The sequence below is a fragment of the Sceloporus occidentalis genome, unplaced genomic scaffold, assembly GCF_023333645.1.
Source record: "Sceloporus occidentalis isolate IW3139 unplaced genomic scaffold, rSceOcc1.0.p SCAF_24, whole genome shotgun sequence".
Lineage (NCBI taxonomy): Eukaryota > Metazoa > Chordata > Lepidosauria > Squamata > Phrynosomatidae > Sceloporus > Sceloporus occidentalis.
The window spans coordinates 5,749,057-5,767,226 of record NW_028317004.1 but is presented as its reverse complement, the minus strand read 5'-3'; the positions used below and the strand labels follow the sequence as shown (position 1 = coordinate 5,767,226).

The window sequence follows — 18,170 nt, the reverse complement described above, 5'->3', positions numbered from 1 at the left end:
GTCTGCTCTTTTTTTCTGATATATAGACTATAAATAGATATGCCAGTGCCATTTGTGATTAAATTTCCTCACTGTATTAACCGCTTCTGTTTGGAGGCTGTTCCACTTACCTACCAAGTAAAATGTCCTTATATTAACATAAAACAACAATTATTATTTATATAGTGCCTTTCTCCCAGTGGGGCTCAAAGCACTTTCTTAGGGCATGCTCTCGGAATTAACCCGAATCGGCAGCTGAATAATAGATCTTATTACCCAATTGATGGTCCTCTTTTAGCGATCTCAGAAAGATGAAGGCCTGAGTTGACCCTGCCGATAGGACCTGTAACCCCGAGGTTTGTCAGGGCATTTACCAACGGAACCACATTCATTACATCTAAGTCTCTGACTTCTTGTTCAAACGTTTCTCCTCTTTTGAATTAAACTTCCCTCTTGTAGTTAAACCACCTAATGCATTATATGTTTCTATCTGATCTCCTCTCTTCTCTCCTGGAAGCTATACGTAAATAGATAACTTAGTTTTTCCTTTCTTTATCCTGCATATCATTCACCCTTTTGAAAGGCTATTATTACAGATTTTAAGGTTTAAAATGTGCACCCTTCATGTTGAATTTTTGGAATTATACATCCATTTACTGCGGTTGCAGTGGGGAAAGTCTGAATTAAGACCTACAATTTTACCTTTTCGTTCTGCATTGTATTTGAATTGTCTTGGAAGTGCTACCTTCTCCAATAACGAGCATGCATTGTATGCAGTCTTACTGGATTCTGCATTGTTCTAAGGTAACTGTCCCACTCCTTAGGCTGAGCGGTGCGTCTCCATTTCTTGGGGAAACAAAGCAAGAGACACTGGCTAATATATCTGCTGTCAGCTATGAGTTCGAGGACGAGTTTTTCAGTAGCACTAGTAGCCTGGCCAAAGATTTTATAAGAAGACTTCTTGTCAAGGACCCAAAGTAAGTATGTGGTTAACATCCAGTTATTTTGTGTGTTTCTATCCTATGCTTTATGCTTTGTGCGAATTTATTACCAATTTTGAAATTATTGTTATTAAAGCTTTTTTAAATGACAAATGTGTTCAGCGTATATCCTGTGGCTTTCTTTAGAGAAGTACAACATACATGAAGTACCGTATTTGCTCGATTATAAGACGAGGTTTTTTCCAGAGCAAATGCTCTGAAAAATACCCCTCGTCTTATAATCAGGGTCGTCTTATAATCAGACCTCAAATAGGTCTGATTATGAGACTAAGATCCAGATCCCCCGCAGCGATGCAGAGGACCTGGATCCTCCTGTGTTAATCCCCCCCCCCCAACTTACCGGTGCTTCTGAGTCCCCGGTGCTTAGTCCGGGCTGCGTGTAGAGCTCTACGCGATACAATCGCGTAGAGCTCTACACGCTTCCCGGACTAAGCACTGGGGACCCAGATGCAGGGGACCTGGATCCTCCTGTGTTAACCCCCGACCCAACTTACCGGTGCATCTGAGTCCCCGGTGCTTAGTCCGGGCTGCGTGTAGAGCTCTACGCGATTGTATCGTGTAGAGCTCTACGCTCTACACGATACAATCGCGTAGAGCTCTAAACGCTGCCCGGACTAAGCACCGGGGACTCAGAAGCACCGGTAAGTTGGAGGGGGGGGGCATAACACAGGAGGATGCAGGGGACCTGCATCCTCCTGTGTTATGCCCCCTCCAACGTACCGGTGCTTCTGAGTCCCCGGTGCTTAGAGCTCTACGCGATTCGCGTGGAGCTCTACATGCTGCCCGGACTAAGCACCTGGGGCTCAGATGCAGGGGACCTGGACCCTCCTGTGTTATGCGCCCCCCCAACTCAGAAGCACCGGTAAGTTTGGAGGAGGGAGGGGGAGTGTTAAATGTGGGTTTGAGGCATTTCTGGAGGCAGAGTGCTCTGTGAAATGCCTTTTAACCCCTTTAATGCCACTCTGCCTCCTGAAATGCCTTAAACCTCCCTATATGCCACTCTTCCCCATAATATGCCTTTTAACCCTCTAAGTGCCAGAGTGGCATATAGGGTTAAAAGGCATATTATGGGGCACTGTGGCATTTAGAGGGTTAAAAGGCATATCATGGGGCACAGTGGCATATAGGGGGTATAAGGCATTTCTGGGGCAGATGTGCATAACTGGGGGACAGGTTGGAAAATAGAAGGAAATAAAACCAAAATATTTTTCTCAAGCATAGCTTTTATTAAAAAAAGTGTTTAAATGAATTAACATTTACTGGTAAAACTTTTTTCCTATAGGGTCGTCTTATATTCAGGCTTTTTCTTTTTTTCATAAATTAATATTAAGATTTGGGGGGTCGTCTTATAATCAGGGTCGTTTTATAATCGAGCAAATACGGTATATGTGACTAATCCTAATATTCTCTTCTTAAAAGGAAAAGGATGACGATTAAAGACGGTTTAAATCACCCATGGATTAAGGTATTCTTTGAAACTAAATTCATACAAATTAATCGCATTACATAAATATATTTTATCATTGTTTGTGACAATCATTTAATAATTTGGAAATTCTATGTTTTGTTTTAAATTTCAAATTCTATGGACCTCAGTGGACTTCTTTTCTTTAAAAAAAATATTCGTCAAACCCCCTTTTGCACCAAAATACTTTTACTTTTACCTTGTTATACATAGCCCACTGGCACACAATATAGGGCACCACTTGTAAGCTTTGTTAAAGACCCACCACCCATGTATTTTGTTTTCAATTGAAATAGTCTATTATCACAAGATTTAGCTTTGCATATACACAATCAGTCGTCGTTTATGCATGGTGGTAAAATAGCAAAACTGTATGTATGACAAATAAATAATTACAGATATCATTAGTGAGAGCTCCAATTAGCCCATTTATGCACTAAGAAGCCTTAGGAGTCCGCTAAGTACCTGCAGCTGCATGCGTTACACTCCAACTCTGTTTTATAACACAGTGATAGCGCTGTATATTCTCTATCAGCTAAGGACACGAACATTGAAATGAAAGTTAACAGTATACAAAAACGTCTTGCAGAGCTCTGTCAATAACTGGGAGTACACAATGACCGTAGACATTGTGACCGCAGAAGATATTTGAAACTCAGAGACTGTACGACTTTAAGTGAAACTTCAGCTTGCATTAGTAGAAAAACATTGTCCAAGTGTGCAAACCACGGAGCTAGGGAAATCAAGAGTCGTCTATGGCAATAGATTTTTCAGAAAAATAAGCTGTGGATCCACTGTGTATCATACAATTTAATTGATGGAGTTAATAACAATATTTAGTATGTCTAATCATGTTCTTGGTGTCTGCCCTGAGGGAAATTGAACTTCATCTTACCTTACAGCTCGCTGTAATATCTTCTTTGCGCTCCTCCACTCCCCGATGAGCTACTTGTGGTTATAGCAGGCAGAAAATGAAAAGAATAAATCAGCTTTTTTTTATTTTTATTTTTAATCTTTTTATGAATTTTTAATCATGATATTGGTCAGATTTTTTTCATTTGCCAGCTAAGCTTGAATCACAATATCTAAAAAAAAATTCTATTGTGAATTTTGTTTAATACAAGTGTCATGCTTTTCTTTGTCATTTTGTCACAGCCTAAGGATACACAACAAGCGCTGAGTAGAAAAGCCTCTGCAGTTAACATGGAGAAGTTTAAGAAATTCGCAGCACGACGTAAATGGAAAGTATGTATATTTTTTATCCATATGCATTTTTTTTATTTTCTTTAAGCAGCTTTACTTACCCTTGAAGTTATTTTAAAGGGACAGTTATTTTGTGTTAAGCACTTTGCAGAACCCCTTTCACATTATAATGGCATGTTAGTCTGTGCAGCAGGCTATTGTGCCTGATGAATGTGGCCATATCCTGATTCAGGATAGACATATGTCTATCCAATGCAGGTTTATATTCCTTTACTGTATTAATAGGCAGCCATCATTCTATTCTATTCTAAACTAAATAAAACGTGTTTCTGAAGGAAAAACTTCTCGTTTAGGTAAGTGAAGGAAACATTTGCCTCTGTAATGCGCCTTAAAAAATCCCAAATACAATAAAAAGTTGTTCCACACCTTTAAGAAACGAAGTTCCAGGATATGAAGTCATACCCTTGTGTGCACACAGACCCTTTTAATGAAGTCTATGGAGGATGTGGTGAGGCTGGCACAGCCTCCATAGCGTAAATAGGACAATTTGCGAGAACAAAGATCTCCCATTAACGGGTCCATTGTGCAGTGGGACACTGCGGGGGTGGGGTTGATTGCCCAAGAGGGTGATCTGCCTCCTTGTTTTTGTACCAGGGGGGAACTGTCCCTGCCTTGGACCTGTTGCCCCTAGCCATAGACCCAGTTGTATGACTGTCACTTTAATTGCCATGCTGCCTCATTTTTTTTTATTCTTTATTGAGGGGTTTCTGTGCATTAATGAAATACAGGTGCAGTCTTCATGTTTTTTTTTCTCCAGAATTAATATGAAAGTAAAACCTGTGGAGATCTAACATTATACCACTATGTTATACTTGTCATTGTAATATTCTAAAATTCACAAAGTATTTCTTGTTTCTCTTGCCAGCAATCTGTCCGTTTAATATCCCTGTGCCAAAGACTGTCGAGGTCATTCTTATCCAGGAGTAACATGAGTATAGCTAGAAGCGATGACACTTTGGTAAGTGGATTTATTTTCAACAAATACAAAAACTTCTGGTTTTTTACTTGTTTTTTTGTGTGTTTGTTTATAATAGACTACAAGTTTTGAGAAACAAAAAAACACATACAATTGATGGTCCGTTATTGGATTTTTAACCAAGCAAATTTGGTAATTTGTCCTGAAAACATAAATGGCTTTTAAAGTGTTTCATTTTAGTCTGTTTATAATATAGGAGAGGCACTTTTTTTATTCTGCACCATCCCCTAATGACTTTGCTCATTGAGGTAGATCATTACACAGTAATTCAATGAGGCATAAAATACTTTGAACACCAACGATATCTTTTTTTTTTTTAAGTTGATCAAGATTTATGCATTTAAAGATTTACAAGAACAAATGTGTACATTGTAATAGCTTCTTGAGCAATCAGATCCATTGTTCATCGCCGCAGAATACAATGCTAAATAAAACAAATAGTTATTTAGGCTCCATGGTCTTTCAAATCTTGAGGTTGTCATAGTCTACTCCAAATGTGCATAAGCCATATTACTGATCAGTGAGCATGTGACATTACTAAACAACATTTACGCTACAGACTGTCCGATAGATCTAAAGTTGCATTCGGTTCCGGAGACTTATTTGAGTACATTGAAGTACATAATTGTCCTTCCTACATACGTGTTTCAGGGCAAATATAAGCCACCCAAGATGTAGGCCCTAACATTTTTTACATTTGAAAATAAAAATGTTTTTCAGTGAATTTTGTAAAATTTTAGCTGTAGGACAAACATCAGTATTATCCCTAAACTTAGGGAGGAAGATCATTACATAGGGTTAGGCCAACCAGTTTAGGTTTAGCAGGCTAACTCTGAGGCATTCAATCTACAATTTGTTCTATCTTGAAGCATCACAATGCAGAACCTGAGGATATGCAATCATATTCCATCACTCTGCTTTATGACGCCAAATAAAGGGAACAAATCATAGTGATCTATCTATAACTGAGGAGGCTCCACTCTGATAAAACTAGACTATGATGGAGAGGCCCATGATAAATCTGAAGAGGCTCAAATCAAGAAGAGAGGTGTCTTTGGACAAGTGTTTTTTGCTCTTAGTTTGGGCCTAAGGCATCACCACTCATTACATTACTGAAAAAAGGGGAGACTCCTATTCAGGCCATTACAGTGTGTGCTAGAAATACTGATAAAAAAGATTTTACTGGTTCTTTCAAGAACACGGTAGTAAGAATAAAGTTGAGAATGAATATTAAATGCCCATATATAAAATGAAAGCCTTACCTTCATTAAAAATACTTTTCATGTATTTAATTTTGTGTGCGTGTTTTTAAACACATTTTTAAATGTTTGAGTAAGAAATTTGAGAATTAAAAAAAAACAATGAACAGAATTGTGATTTCTGTAATTTTCAACCATTTTACAACATATTTCTTTTTAAACTGAGTGGAATATGACATGCTGCAGTAGAAAGCATTCGAGACACTGATTTCACCCTGTAACCTGGAGCAAATCCTGTGACTCACAAAGTGCAGAGCCAGGCAAATGAAAACCCAAGTCGGGCTCTTAAATATTATAAAATGTGACATACTGCCATAACCAGACACTGTGAGCGGATTATGATGGGCAGGCCTACACGTTATGGAAAGGGACTTGATCTAGTTATCACTCTGGCGTTTGTGCTTGGATTTCTGTTTGTACTCCTACTGTTTCTCTGGTTACAGAGGGAATCATTTTTATTTATTTTTATTTGTATAGTATTTTTTTTTTTCTGGCAACTGGGGGTTTAACTAGATGTGGTGATACCATATAAAAGTATGTGGCAGGGGTGCGATGCAGATTCTTAACGGTAATATTTCTTTAATAAAACAGGTAATAATTGTATAATTATTTTCATCACTTGCTAATGGAGGTCGGGCCCGACTAGATGTCCTTAAAATCCTAATTGCCACTCTAAATTATGAATTTGTTTTGCAATTCAGTATTTGTTTTACAAAGTATAGAGTTCAACAAAACAAAAACCTTTTTGAGGAAAATAAATTACGCATAAGGTTTGTAAGAACTAACCTGAAAATTACCTATGCCTCCTAAAAGGACATCCGAGCAGAGCTAGAAGACAAGTATTTAAATGTGTAATAAGCAGCCTCATATGTATTTATTTCCCTTCAACACCCCTAAATCATGGTACATTATCATAAGTGTCTATTTATGGCTTTATTTATGAGTTCTGAGAGGCTATGCCTAAAGGTCAACAGATTTATTTATATATCGTTGTCTGATTGATTGTGTACCTGTATAGCTGAGTCCTGAGATTGCATTTCTTTAGTTAAGAAGCTTTAAAAAAAAAAAAAAAAAAAAATTCCCATCAGGACACACTTATGCACTTCATATTTTCCTTGGCCGTGTAGGTTAATAGCAAGTTATGTGGTCAAGAGGTCATGGTGTGCTTTATTAATCACACTGTAAACCCCAGAGTGACTGGTGCATGCTCCAAACGGCCCATTGAACCAGTCTTCACCTTCTCAATTAATCCCCAATGATAGTGCTCCATATAAACTAAGTCTATACATAAATACCGTATTTGCTCGATTATAAGACGACCCTGATTATAAGACGACCCCCCAAAATCTGAATATTAACTTAGGAAAAAAAGAAAAAGCCTGAATATAAGACGACCCTAAAGGAAAAAAGTTTTACCAGTAAATGTTAATTCATGTAAACTATTTTTTTTCGATTCAAAATTTTTTTATTGACAGCCAGGCCCATCATGTGACAAAACAAATAGAAATAAAGCATAGTGAAACAAGGACTGCATCCCGGCGTCTTTTTCGTTTTTTTGTTTTCAATGGAGATATAAATGCAGCATGAAACATGTGAAAACAAAATGCGACAGAAACAAGACCAGAATCAGAGGTCCAAAGGGGCCTTGCGCCCCAGAATGGTCAAGAGAGTATAGGTGGAGAGCATATGCCCCGACGGGCGAACATAGTTGACCTACTAGCAATTCTGGAAATACAAAGCGGAACATACAGAAATTTTTTTGTTTTTTTTAGAAAAAAAACAAAAAACGAGGCGGTACGGGCAGAAACCAGTAAACTATTTTTTTTAATAAAAGCTATGATTGAGAAAAATATTTTTTTTGTTTTTATTTCTTGTATTTTCCAACCTGTCCCCCAGTTACGCACATCTGCCCCCAGGCTTGCCACTCCAATATGGCACTGTGGCCCATGATATGCCTTTTAACCCTCTATATGCCACTGTGCCTCATGGTATGCCTTTTGACCCCCTATGTGCCACTCTGCCTCCAGAAATGCCTTATACCCCTATATCCCATTCTGGCATTTAGGGGGTTAAAATGCATATTATGGGGCAGAGTGGCATATAGGGAGGTATAAGGCATTTCAGGAGGCAGAGTGGCATTAAGGGAGTTAAAAGGCATTGTATAGAGCACTCTGCCTCCAGAAATGCCTTATACCCCTATATGCCACTCTGGCATTTAGGGGGTTAAAATGCATATTATGGGGCAGAGTGGCATATAGGTGTATAAGGCATTTCAGGAGGCAGAGTGCTCTATTAAATGCCCCCTTAACGCCACTCCAGAAATGCCCTATGCCCCCATTTAACACACACACACACACACACACACACACACACACCCTATACCCCCATTTAACTAACACACACACACACACACACTCTCCCCTCCCCTCTCAGCCCTCTCTTACCGGTGCTTCCAGCCGGGGCAGCGGGTTGACGTCGCCTTCTGCTGCAGCCGGAAGGAGGTGGAGTTGGCAGCGGGGGTTTGTATCCGTCCGTCGCGTATACTTTCCCCGGCTGTCAGAGATCAGAGTTCCCCGCACCGGTGCAGGGAACTCTGATCTCTGACAGTCGGGGAAGGTTTGCGCGACGGACGCAGACAACCCCCGCTGCTAGCCACACCTCCTTCCGGCTGCAGCGGACGTTGTCTACGCGGATCGCGTAGACGTCAACCCGCTGCCCCGGCAATACAGCAGGAAGCACCGGTAAGTGTGTGTATGATGGGGGGGGGGGGGTGAGACAGGAGGATCCAGGTCCCCTGCAGCGGTGCGGGGGATCTGGATCTTAGTCTCCTAATCAGACTCTATTTGAGGTCTGATTAGAAGACGACCCCGATTAGAAGACGAGGGGTATTTTTCAGAGCATTTGCTCTGAAAAAAACCTCGTCTTATAATCGAGCAAATACGGTATGTCCCATGCAGTGGTGAGTATAGTACAAGTAATCACTGTGCCCTCCAACAGTCTACAAGGCAAACATTTTTAAGGAAGCATGGAATCTGGATTTGTTACGAGGATAAATGTGAGGAACTCATTGAAGTATATACTTTCTGATGCCTCCTCCATCGGGAAGCCAAAGGCTTTCTCTTGTAAATGTATAGTCTACATCCACTAGGGAACCCCTAACACAACTTAACTGGCCCTGTAGGCTAGTGAGGGAATAGTCTGCCTGAAAAAGGCTTGTATTTGGAGATGGGAATTAAGGTCCCTTTAGACTTGCAAGTGGAGCTGTTACTATAATACACCAAGGAGAGATCGTGGCTCTACCAACAACAAGGAATCCCAAGCAAAATCATTATAAACAGCCATGTACCCATACCCCAATGTATAGAAAAATGCACTTAAAGGGAACTAACATTTCCAAGTTTTAATGTCCCATATGTTATTACTATTACAATTGCTCTCAATACTCTTATTTAAAATTATATAATAAAGTATGTATTTTTTGTGTGGAGAAACTGTTGGTTTTACATCATAACTATATAGCCTTTTTCCCCTTGGCTCTCTTTTCTTTAGCATTTTCTCATTCTGTTCCTGTGCTACTTTATGCCAGGGCTGTCACAGCACCGGGGTTAAATCTGACAAAATCACAGACCTCAATCAATTTCACAGCTGAATGGGCAGGCAGAGGAGATCCTCTGACCTACCTAACCAATAACTTAACCTTGGCGGGACAGCATAGAAAAATTGTAACTGTCCCGCTTAAAACACGACACTTGGAAGGCAGTTATAAAATGTGGTCACCCTAGTCTACGTTGTTTATTTCTTGCAGGATGAAGAAGACTCTTTCGTAATGAAGGCTATTATTCATGCTATAAATGATGATAATGTCCCTGGTTTACAGCATCTCCTCGGGTCATTGTCAAGCTATGATATTAATCAACCAAACAAGGTACAATATAAAATACACAATTTCATATATTAATATAATTGTTTCAGTATTTTATTTCCATTAAGGCTTTACAGCAGCAAAAGGTACAGACTAGATCGAGGTGACAGGGAGTAGAGGAGAGAGGGGTGCCGGGTGGTCGCTGAAAACTTTCTCCCGAACGAGCTGCTCATTTGTGAAAAGGTTTTCAGCAACCGCTTGGCTCCCCTCTCTCTCTCCTCCGCTCCCTGTCACTCGCCTCGGCGCGGCCCTGTGCTAGATGGGCTGTATGGTACTTTTTAATTGTATTTCTGTATTATATTTATTAATACCAGAAGAAATATTTCACTCTGATCATGAACCACTTGCTATATATATCCAGCTTTATACCCCAGATCTACTTTATCTAACCATGTTTTGTCTTTTGAATCCTCATGGTGAATGCTTTCCTTTTATCACAGTGTTAGTCTTGTATTAGAAACCTCCCCAATCCCTCACACACCCCTATCTGAAATATCTCCCTCCATCTCTAGCACTTCCCACCGCATACATTGCAGATATTTTAACTTGCTCCCCTCCAATCTCCTTTACCTCTTATCTTGGGTCTCTCCCATTGTTCAAGCAATATGAATATGAAGTCTTGACCCTTCTCCCAAATACAATTTGTCCTAATAGTGCCATCTATTCCCTAATCTGATTTCTGCTACTATGCAACATTGTAACTTGCATTTGCCCTGGTTGTATAGTTTTGATTGAAACAATTATTCAGCCAGCAGCTTTGAAGACACATCTAGAACACATCAGCTAGCTCCTTGTGTGGAACAGTTGCCCATAGTTTGGCTAAATTATATAAGGTTAATCTGTTGTAGTTATACAGCACAGAAAATACATGCATTATGTTTTTCTACACAAATACATACTGTTAGATGTTGCAAGCCATTTGGTTTCAAGTATGAAACTATTCTCCCCTCCTTGGAATCCTTGCTTGTTTCATTATGCTTAGAGGCCATCATTCCCTCATTCTGTTCAATTACCCTTTTATGAAGTGGAACACATTTGCTGCTTTCCAAACCTCCAGAGCCACTTTAAGCGAGTTAGAGGTGAAGTAAGAACGTACCCCAACTGGTTTTGAAGGGCTGTTGTGAAAATATTTTCTGCTTATCGATGTAACTTCAACTCCCAGGAATCTCCACTTCTGGCAACAGAGCAATTTAGAGGTTCATAGGAGTTATAGTCTGACAACAATAATGCCTGTACCAATCAGTAATCCATTAGTACACCAGGATACTGTCGAACAAGGTGTTTTATGACTTGCTGTACCATAATACAGCTAGATTAATTCCCAATACCAATAAAGTATTTTATTATTAAGCCTCTCCCACTAGAAAACTGAAGACAATACAGAAGTCTTGAACTTGTGTTCAAAATTGTGAACCCCACCTCTGGTTCTCTAATTGTGAGAACTCATTCCTTCAATTTGCGTGTTTGGTTATTTTCACTTCTTTTTGTCTTCTTTTCACTGGGGACATTTGGCAAGTGTAATCAGGCATACCACTGTCATAATACCAATGACAAGCTTAAAACATCATCTAGTGGCTAAAATTAGTATTTTCCCAAACTTAAATTTACCTATTTCAATTGGCTCGTTTGACTTGCATTCTTTGAAGTTGTTACCCAGAATTTCAGTAGACTCTGCGGAGGAAAAAGACAGATTTGGTATCCATGAAAGACGGTTATTAACAATAGATTGGGCATCATAATTATACTAGGTATAGGGGGCCCTACTTGCAAGTAATAATTAAAACAGTAGTTTTCACAGAAACCTTAATGGAAAACTCCAGCTTACTGCCATGTCCTACAGTACATTTCACAGCATGCAAATTCATTCACGCTTATTTATTTGTTAATTGATATCAAGATGGGTAGTTAAGAACATTGTTCAGAAAAAGAACCTACAAACCACATTTAAAGGACACAGGATATTATTATTATTCATTAAGTAGAAAGGGTTTTTCTCTGTCCTAATGAGGAGTCATATAGAATCCAATTTTTTAATGCCTTTGTTTTATGATGCAATCAGATGCGTTAAAAAAACAGGCCCCCTGTCTTCTCTCTCATTTCACGATATCCATGTTCTCCCTGTTTAGCTTTTCTAGCTATACTATCGCACACCCTGTTCCCATTACTAACAAGGTTGTAAGAGGCTTGGAGCGCTGCTAGCATTTTAATGAAGTATACTTTCACTTGCCTGCTATCTGTAATTGGATATAGCTCATGACCCTAGTTCCACTTCTGTGGAGTTGACTTGGCATTCTTAACCTTTTCTGACCCCTTCCACTTTCAGACTATGGATTATCCTGTACACAGTTTCAATATAAACATGTGGGTAGTAGAAGCATTGCTAAACACTCATCTACAGACACCAGACAAGCCGGAAGGCTTGTTTTTCCCTCAGAAGTCTCATGGTGCTGCCACAACCACAAGGGATTCTGGGTAGGCACATGCAAATAAGGTCAACAATGATCACCTTTTGCCTCTATATCCACTTTATACATGGATCCCTTGAAAGTAATTGCCCGCTGTACAAGACAGCCTTTAGACAAAACTCGGGAAGAGGTACGATAGCCAGATCACCGCTCATGGATAGCTGTTTCGTCCTTCATGGGACTCGTCAGCATGAGGTTGTGATACTGGCTTAATACTTGAGGCTTGGGGTAGCTAATAAATACCATTACATAAATTATGCTGGGTAAAGGTGATGAAAATATAAACATGTAAATTGATTGAGTCCATGGGATGAGAATATTGCATGATGTGTTTCCCCCCCAGTAACTTTATCATCCTTATGATTGTGTACCTGTTTTTCAGCATGGCACTCCTCCATTATTAATCGCTGCAGGTTGTGGAAATATCCAGATACTTGAATTACTAATAAAGCGTGGCGCGAACATTGATGTACAAGATAAGGTTTGTGTTAATTCCTCAAAGAGCACAATAAAGCATTTTTACCTATTGGAGTAGCCAGATCATTTCACATCAACGGTGGGAAAAATCCATACATTTTAATTCCACAATTAAACAAGTTAATTTGATGTAGTGCTGACCATTGACGCTCGTATTTAAATGTTTTCGTGCTAATCATCGTTTGCATTGTGTTACTTTTAGGCTGGATCTAATGCAATGTACTGGGCATCACGTCACGGCCATGTCGAGACTTTGAAATTTCTCCATCAAAACGACTGCCCTTTAGATGTTAAGGATAAGGTATTGTTTTCGGACATTGACTTTCTTGTGTATAATTGAGACAATCCGTCTTTGTGTAAACAAGGGCATCATGGATATCACTGAATTAACAATAACCTAGCACTAGACTACATTGTACCATATTCATAAAGAGCAGTCCTGGTGTATAGTGCTAATTATAGGACAATAATAAGGCTCAGCATTTGGCACCCTGTACCCAACAGATAGCCCATTTAATTGTATACAATGTAGAATTAGGCCTGTTTTTAGCATAAACTATATAAAACACACCAGGAATAACAACAGATGTACATATTTTGGCAACACAAACTTACGCCATGTTAGTTCACATATATTAAAGGTAGAGAATGCTTTTAAATAGAATGTCCATGCCCCTCTCTCAATCATGGTCCTCTACTAAATGTATTCTTTTCTCAACTATCCTACCACCATACAAGAAGATCTTTGGCTTCATGTTTACCCCATATATTGTGTGTTTTAGTCTGGAGAGACAGCGCTTCATGTTGCATCCCGCTATGGCCATGTTGATGTTATACAGTATCTGTGCCGCATTGGATCCCATCCAGATATTCAAGATAAGGTAAGGAACTGCTAGCGAGGGGGGTACATTGTTTGAGTTTCCACTGGTTCTTGTAGTGTTTTATGTGCCGACCCTCCGGGTTTTCAGGATTGTAAAAACATGTCCTGTGGTTATTTAAAAAAAAAAAAAATACACAGTTCTGTAAAGCTAATATATAATTGCAGAAATTACATGGAAATGCTACTGTGTTTTATAATAGCATGTTTTACTGCCCAAAGTAATGTTTTGCCTGTTGCCAACAGAGAATGAGTTAATTGGAATAATATATTTGAAGACTTTTCCTCCCACACCTGCCTCCGTCTCATAGTGTATACTGCCGCCACTGATTTTACTTCTCCAAGGCCTGGCAGAATAACACCCCCTTAACTATACAGGGCACGACTGGCAGCCCAGCGTGCATTCTGCGGCACATGACTTTGTTCTGAGTATAAGGCTGCAGGAAGGTTTCTGTGCTGGAAGCCCACACATTTTGCATTCTAAACCATGGCCTGCTGTGAATTCATATGTGCCAGTCGGGGTCTCCTTCATGCTTTATAAAAAAAACAAAAGCTGAACTGTATGCCAAAATATGTCCTGGGTTTTGAAAATTTTAGTGTGTGTGTATATATAGATAGATATAGATAGATAGATATATATATATATATATATATACATATACACGCACGAGCTTAACAGACCATATTCAAGGTACCAAATCGAGGTCGTCCGCCATTATTATTTACATTAAGAGAGGGTTACATACCTTATGTATAATCCTGCAATATATGCTCTGGCCTAAGCCCTTACTAGGCTTGTGAACAGTAATATAATGAAATGTAATAAACATATGTGCAAATATTTTAATTTCACATCTGTCTAATAACTAAGTAACAGCCCGCTAACGTTTAGGTTAGTTGCCCTACTGAAAAAATTGTTATAAAGATCACAAAGACTTAGTTGCGTGGTTGGGTTTCTTAGTAACAGACGGGTACAATTGGCATAACTTTAGTCTGATTGCCGTCCTGAAATTGTCGTTTCCTAGGAAGAAGAAACTCCTCTGCACTGTGCCGCTTGGCACGGCTACTACCCTGTTGCAAAAGCTTTGTGTCAAGCCGGCTGCGATGTTAACATTCGCAACCGGGAAGGGGAGACGCCTCTTCTGACTGCTTCGGCAAGAGGATACCATGACATCGTAGAATGCTTGGCTGAACACGGAGCTGACCTTGATGCAACAGACAAGGTGAATGGCGGGTGAATGATTCACTTTGTTGGAAATTACATACATGGTCGCTTGAAGGCCAGTTATTCTCCCTGAATTGCATCTCCACGGATACCTAATCTGTGGCGAGTAACCTGCAATTCCTCATTGTGAAAGACAGGCAGTGATACATTAACGCATAAAGAGGGCTCTCCGTGGGCTGTAAATGCAGTGCCAGGCTTGCCGTTTGGCATTACTCCGTTTAGTGGGGTGTGCCTGTAAATCCGGAGTGGCTGGGTAAATAACGAGAGGAGCTGGCATCGTTTCTCAGCTCTCTGCATGATTTGAAATTGGATAAAAATACAGGCTGCGACGTTTCTGTCTGGCGGTAGCGTTTTATAAATCTGCACCTCGGGCATTTATCTGGAAAAAGTTATATACTTATATCCGGTGTTCTCACTCCCTGTGTATAACACATTGAAAGTATTAGTTTGTTGGGGGGGGGGGGGGGGCGTTCCGAATTAAAAAAGCTGAGTGCAGGACGTGAGGCAGGATGATGGGTCACAATGTCCTGTGGAGTTTCTCACTTTAGCATTCCGCAGATAACCAGAAACAGTAATTACATTCATGAGCTGGATTATTAAAAGCTACTCTGGGAAAATGAAAATATCTATTTTCTGTAAACTTGTCACTTATCACACTTCCATAGGCTAAATTCATCAAATTATTTTATTCAATTCATTTACATTATTTCAGATAATTATATGTAAGTGTAAATATAAGAATATACTCACATTTTGTATTCAATAAATAAAATGAGGGGGGGGGCAAGACAAAAAGTGGGTTTTCTGTGTTTTAACCATATATTACTGTCTGACCGTTCCATCCAATTTTCTGTACAGCCTTATAAGATATTGAGTTGAATCAACCAGTAATTTTGTATCCAGACACTTCAAGGTATTTTAATGGCAAATATTATCAAACTGAGATCAGCAATATTTTCTATAATAATTTTATGTAATTATTTCCATTCGGTCTCATGCCGAATTACATGAACTGCAGTGTGGGGGGGTCTGAAATATGCCTTGCAGACATAAAATTGTTCTGATTTATCATTAGCTGATTTATAATGTGCTAATGTATTTGGAGACACATGATATAGCGCGTGTAATGTCTTAATTGCCCGGTAATGAGAAATGTGAAGGGCCGTAGGCTTTTTATATTTGATTCCGATTGCAGCTGACCGGATTGTGTGTACTGTGCTTTCAGGATGGGCATATAGCCCTGCACCTTGCAGTGAGAAGATGTCAGCTGGAAGTGGTAAAAACCCTTATCAGTAAGGGGTGCAATGTAGATTTCCAAGATCGTCATGGCAACACACCCTTACATGTCGCTTGTAAAGACGGGAATATTCCTATCGTGATGGCACTCTGCGAATCCAACTGCAATTTGGATATTACAAACAAGGTGAGCTGCGGATATGCAATTTAAATGTTTTTTTCTCAGTTTATTACATAAAGGCACTCAAATCTACCATCCAGAGAAGCGTGTGTTTTTGTGTGTATTCAAAGTGTCACCAGATGCCACATATACATATATATATATATATATATATATATATATATATATATATATATATATATATATATATAGTGGTGGCTTGCTTTTATTTGGGTAATCTTGTAAAAAATAAATGTCTTATCTGCCGACTGAAACAATCTACAGATTTAGGACTTGGTTTATCTATATATCTATTGCACTGCAGAAGCAGATGAGTGTTTTTATTACTATAAACCACTGTGTTAACCAATGTTTCACTTGGCTTTAACATGTTCGCTGAGATTCAGACTTCCAAATGCACCTTCCATGCAACATAGTTATTTGGTCGACTGTTGATAAGTATGGTTGTGCATCGATGACATTGATATATATGCCTTGCTATTTAATAGTGTGTCATTATGAGTAAACTCTTCTCACTACTCACGGGAAAGCCTCAAGTATTATGTATGAAAAGAACTGTCAGCTCTGTCCGGTGACAGATATCCTAGGACACAGTTTGGCCTGGTCAAAGTAGAAGTGCTTGCAAGTCTTCTCAGCTTCATTGAGCCCCTTGATGAGTTCAGCTCTACAACACGAGTCTGACTAGTGTTGACGAGAGCTTGTTTGGCTTCAATCATGGTCAATATACTTCTGTGATCTTTGCTCCGTTACCTGCATTTGGTGTCACTTTGGGAGTTCCATTGCCTCACAACACGTGTTTTGTTTTCTCCTAGTATGGCCGCACTCCCTTACATCTGGCTGCAAATAACGGCATTCTGGAGGTGGTTCGTTATCTTTGCCTGACTGGTGCCAATGTGGAGGCATTAACCATGGTAATATTACTTCACGTCAGTATTTTAACCGCAAATGTTCAAAAGTGTCACTCAGTAAGAGTATATATGTGATTGCGGAGATCAACCTTTGACATACTGAATAATTGTCATGAATAATAAAAATTTTGCCTTTAGGGTTGCATTTCCTTTTTTAATATTTGTGAAGATCCATAAATGCCCCCAGTTTACCCGAGAACAAAATTTCCAACCAACACACTTTTTTTTTTTTTTAGCTTAGCAGTAGATGTAGAGAAATTGTATTTTGTCTTAGGAGTAACTATGCATTTACTCTCTTTCCCTGCCACCCAGCTCTTCCTTGCAATTCACATGGTTGGTTACTCACTGCCAGCCTGTTTCAGCTCTGTCTCGCACAAGGGTTCCAGCGGTCTAATAAGACACCGTGTGCTCAAAGCACTCCCATTGATTTCAATGGGAATCCTTTGCTGCCAGTGAGTGGCTTCCTGAAGAAGCCAAAACTGAGGCTAAATACAGACAGCAGGGAAGCGTCATGGCGTTTTCCAGCTCTGGAGTTGCAGCGTTTTACAAGGGAAATTTTTTGTAGGTTGAAGAATGCATGTTAAAGTACTTACAAAGTAATATGCATGTCCTCGTTGGTGCCCATTTAACAATAATAATGTGTGATTCATATTATTGTGACAATTACATATTTGCTCAGCAGGTTAATAAAATGTGTTTTGGTAAGGGGGCATCTTAAATGGGACCACATTTTTTAATTCTGTTTTGCCTCCATTCCATGGTAAATATTCTCTCTGGTAGGTCTAGGTAAGTCTAACAAAACAGGGTCAATATAAAGATCTGCCTTTCTTTTTCTCCACGTTTGGGAAGTTACTGCCTAATCCAGACAACTGGCCTTTAGATAATAGTGTTTATTTTGTAGTATTGGTAAAGAAAGATATAGTTCAGTTAAATTTA

General features: G+C 39.4%; 1 protein-coding gene across 3 annotated transcripts in view; it reads left to right on the top strand.

The window, feature by feature from the left end:
• LOC149300554 (death-associated protein kinase 1-like) overlaps nt 1-18,170 on the top strand; it is a 35,423-nt gene that overhangs the window by 4,631 nt on the left and 12,622 nt on the right. For 2 of the 3 annotated variants that reach the window (XM_089485204.1, XM_089485203.1), the window contains exons 6-16: nt 804-956; nt 2,400-2,445; nt 3,601-3,690; nt 4,574-4,666; nt 9,749-9,868; nt 12,713-12,811; nt 13,010-13,108; nt 13,590-13,688; nt 14,710-14,907; nt 16,135-16,332; nt 17,139-17,237. In XM_089485204.1, coding sequence (XP_089341330.1) covers nt 804-956; nt 2,400-2,445; nt 3,601-3,690; nt 4,574-4,666; nt 9,749-9,868; nt 12,713-12,811; nt 13,010-13,108; nt 13,590-13,688; nt 14,710-14,907; nt 16,135-16,332; nt 17,139-17,237 — 1,294 coding nt within the window. Of the gene's footprint in view, nt 1-803; nt 957-2,399; nt 2,446-3,600; nt 3,691-4,573; nt 4,667-9,748; nt 9,869-12,712; nt 12,812-13,009; nt 13,109-13,589; nt 13,689-14,709; nt 14,908-16,134; nt 16,333-17,138; nt 17,238-17,913; nt 17,917-18,170 lie in introns of all 3 variants that reach the window. The other variant, XM_089485202.1, reaches the window with a different exon arrangement.